The following is a 2,624-nucleotide window of genomic DNA, read 5'->3' as shown; positions in this document are numbered from 1 at the left end:
TGAGGAACGAAAGCATAACTGGAAAGAGACTAAGGCTGGCTAATCACATTAGAGTAAGGATAATTCACATGTGTCTTAAAAGGACAAGTACTCATCACGAGTCACGAGAAAAGGGCTTGCCCCACCAGGCCACTACCAAAGTCACATGTGTCGCGACTGTCCTTCTTTTGTTTTTTGCTTCTCTTCATATTCTTTATCACACAAATTCACATGTGTCTAAAAAGTGTCGACTGTCCTCCTTTTGTTTTTGCTTCTCTTCATAGTCTTTATCACACAAATGCACAAGTACTCGTTGCCCCCACAGGGCCACCACGTGACTTATCAGGATTTAGTCCTCGGGAGTAGGGACTCGGAATGTTGCATTTGGCCTTCTATAAAGAGTCTTAGCTATCTCTCTCTCTTTCGCGTCTTTCTAAGCGCGCTCTCTCACACACGCACACTGAGTCTTTCTAAGCTCTCTCTCCCTCACACATAAGAACAAGAACATGGGTGCACGAGGACGTAAAGCTCTTCTGGTAACTGTGTGGCTGGTGATCACCACACAGTTCTACCCGCAGTTGGCCGAATCAACCGGCCGCGACCTACGTACGTATTATCTAGCTTTGTCCATAATATATACTCGTCGTTATTTATTCAATTAATAGTAATTAACGAAGAAAAAAAAACAATCCCTTTATATGTTCTGAAATCCAGAAATCTCTAGAAGAGAAATCCCTCAGTATTTTGATAATAATGCTCTCTCTGCGTGCGCATGGGGCTATGTCCGTCTCTCTCTCTCTCTCTCTCATACGGGTCTGTGTAAGCACGTCGATCTTCACAGAAAGGAGAAGTGTCTCTCTGGCATCTCTACAGAAAAGAGGTGTCTGTGTGCTGCAAAATCCTGACTACAGCTGCTTGGACGTTTAAACAATGGCTTGCTAAGCCCCACACGGCTGTGGTTCCAAAAAAACTTCTGTTTGCGAGGAAGAGACCTAGATTCGGTCGAACTAGAGAGACAAGAAAGTAGCGAGAGACGTGCTCAAATTCTTAATTAAAATTAGGCTGTAAAAAGTATATGTGCACACACTCATAATTTGTTGGCCAGCTGGAGTCGAGGTGCGCGGCGAATCCGAGCAATATCATCCTACTCAACAGGTGGCTGATCAGCTATCAACCGGCCGTGATGGCATAGCTGGTACGCCAGGCGCTTAATTAGCCCCCGTCCCCGTATTAATTAGAATCGTAGCTGGCGGCTTAATTAGTTGGGTATCTACTTATAATGATAATTTGGGCGGTGCAGGCAATATAGAGATGGTGAAGCGATTCCCTTGCCAAGTTGAAGGAGGAATTTGCAGTCCGGACGCGCCATATTCAATGTGCTGCGAGGGATTAGCTTGCCTTGGGCACCCATTTCTCTTCATCTTCGTTTGCACGGCAGTCTAATCTCAACTGTCTCGGTACGAAGCAAAGTAATAATTTTCTTGCCTTACCAGCCACATATATTATTTCACTTGGTTCAAAGTGTGTAAAGGCCCTGTTGACAATGTTCACAGAAAACATTTCGTTAACAAATCTAAAAACATTCAAATCTTACAAGTTTTTTCTCAAAATTTTCATTTTCTGGTCTGATTATAACTAAAATGTATATATATTTGAAGGCTTTGAAAATTGATTATTTACTATTTAAAAGTGAAACCATAAATTTTGCAGTTTGTTTGTGGGTTTTCTCTGAACACTGCCTCTGGATTCTTTTTTCTCACCATACACTCTCCTCTTTTCTGTTGTTAGTTGGAGATGGCTTAACTTTTCTTTGTGTGTAGCCAATTCATCTCCTCATCACATGTTCCTTCTTGTTCTTTACATGTGCAGGCCATGCAAGTCGATGATGGAGTCCATAATCGCATATGAATAATGCTTTATGTGAATGCAACCCACATCTTCTTTCCAAGCAGCAATTGCTTCCATTAATAAAATATGCATGAACTAGTGTCCAAGAGAAATGGTCTCATAATAGACATCTATTATGCCCATGGGGATGTTATGTTGTCTTCCATTTCTAATCAATAAATATTATTCTCTCTCTCTCGGTGTATGCGCATACTCGTGCATGAAGGATAAGAGTATGAGGAGGCCTCCAGTTGAGCCTCGGGAGCCAAACCACTGGGATATCCATTTGTTTAATAGGATAGTGTGGGGAGGCCTCAAGTGACTCAATCTACCCTCAAGTTTAATTTTGCTACCTAATAGAACACATAGGTAGGGGGACACCTCCTATCAAAGCCACATGCCAGAATATAGATATTAGGGCATGATATTTACTGGGACTATAAGAGTATGAGCAGATAAATAAAAATGAATGAAACGTACAATATCTTAGTAGAGTTATTTTTAAATGGCCTAGCTAATAGCTAGGCCCGATGAATTCAAGATTTTGGGACTCTTCAAGTAAGAATTTGAGCTTCTATAGTAGCCAGATCTACCTGTTGTGAAGAAATAAGAAATTAGAATAAATAAATTTTGGGACTCTTCAAGTAAGAATTTGAGCTTCTATAGTAGCCAGATCTACCTGTTGTGAATAAATAAGAAATTAGAATAAATAAATTTTGTTTTATTTTTCATGCTAAGTCTATATTAGGTAATTTGGA

The 2,624-nt window shown here is 40.6% G+C and overlaps 1 protein-coding gene across 2 annotated transcripts; it reads left to right on the top strand.

Moving 5' to 3' along the window:
- The first annotated feature begins 392 nt into the window (after window positions 1–392).
- Window positions 393–2,060, top strand: LOC147622870 (uncharacterized). 2 transcript variants are annotated; one of them, XM_086822716.1, is made up of 4 exons: window positions 393–585; window positions 1,085–1,174; window positions 1,280–1,436; window positions 1,849–2,060. In XM_086822716.1, exons 1-3 carry the CDS (start codon window positions 486–488, stop codon window positions 1,420–1,422), a joined length of 333 nt encoding a protein of 110 aa, XP_086678842.1. In that variant the 5' UTR covers window positions 393–485; the 3' UTR covers window positions 1,423–1,436; window positions 1,849–2,060. The 2 variants fall into 2 exon arrangements, with proteins under 2 accessions (XP_086678842.1, XP_086678841.1); XM_086822715.1 differs by having other exon boundaries at window positions 1,280–1,448.
- Window positions 2,061–2,624: the final 564 nt, after the last annotated feature.

The sequence above is a fragment of the Cibotium barometz genome, chromosome 28 (assembly GCF_041138505.1).
Source record: "Cibotium barometz isolate CiBa-2024 chromosome 28, ASM4113850v1, whole genome shotgun sequence".
Taxonomy (NCBI): domain Eukaryota; kingdom Viridiplantae; phylum Streptophyta; class Polypodiopsida; order Cyatheales; family Cibotiaceae; genus Cibotium; species Cibotium barometz.
The sequence above is the reverse complement of the archived record's forward strand: the minus strand, read 5'-3'. Positions and strand labels throughout refer to the sequence as shown.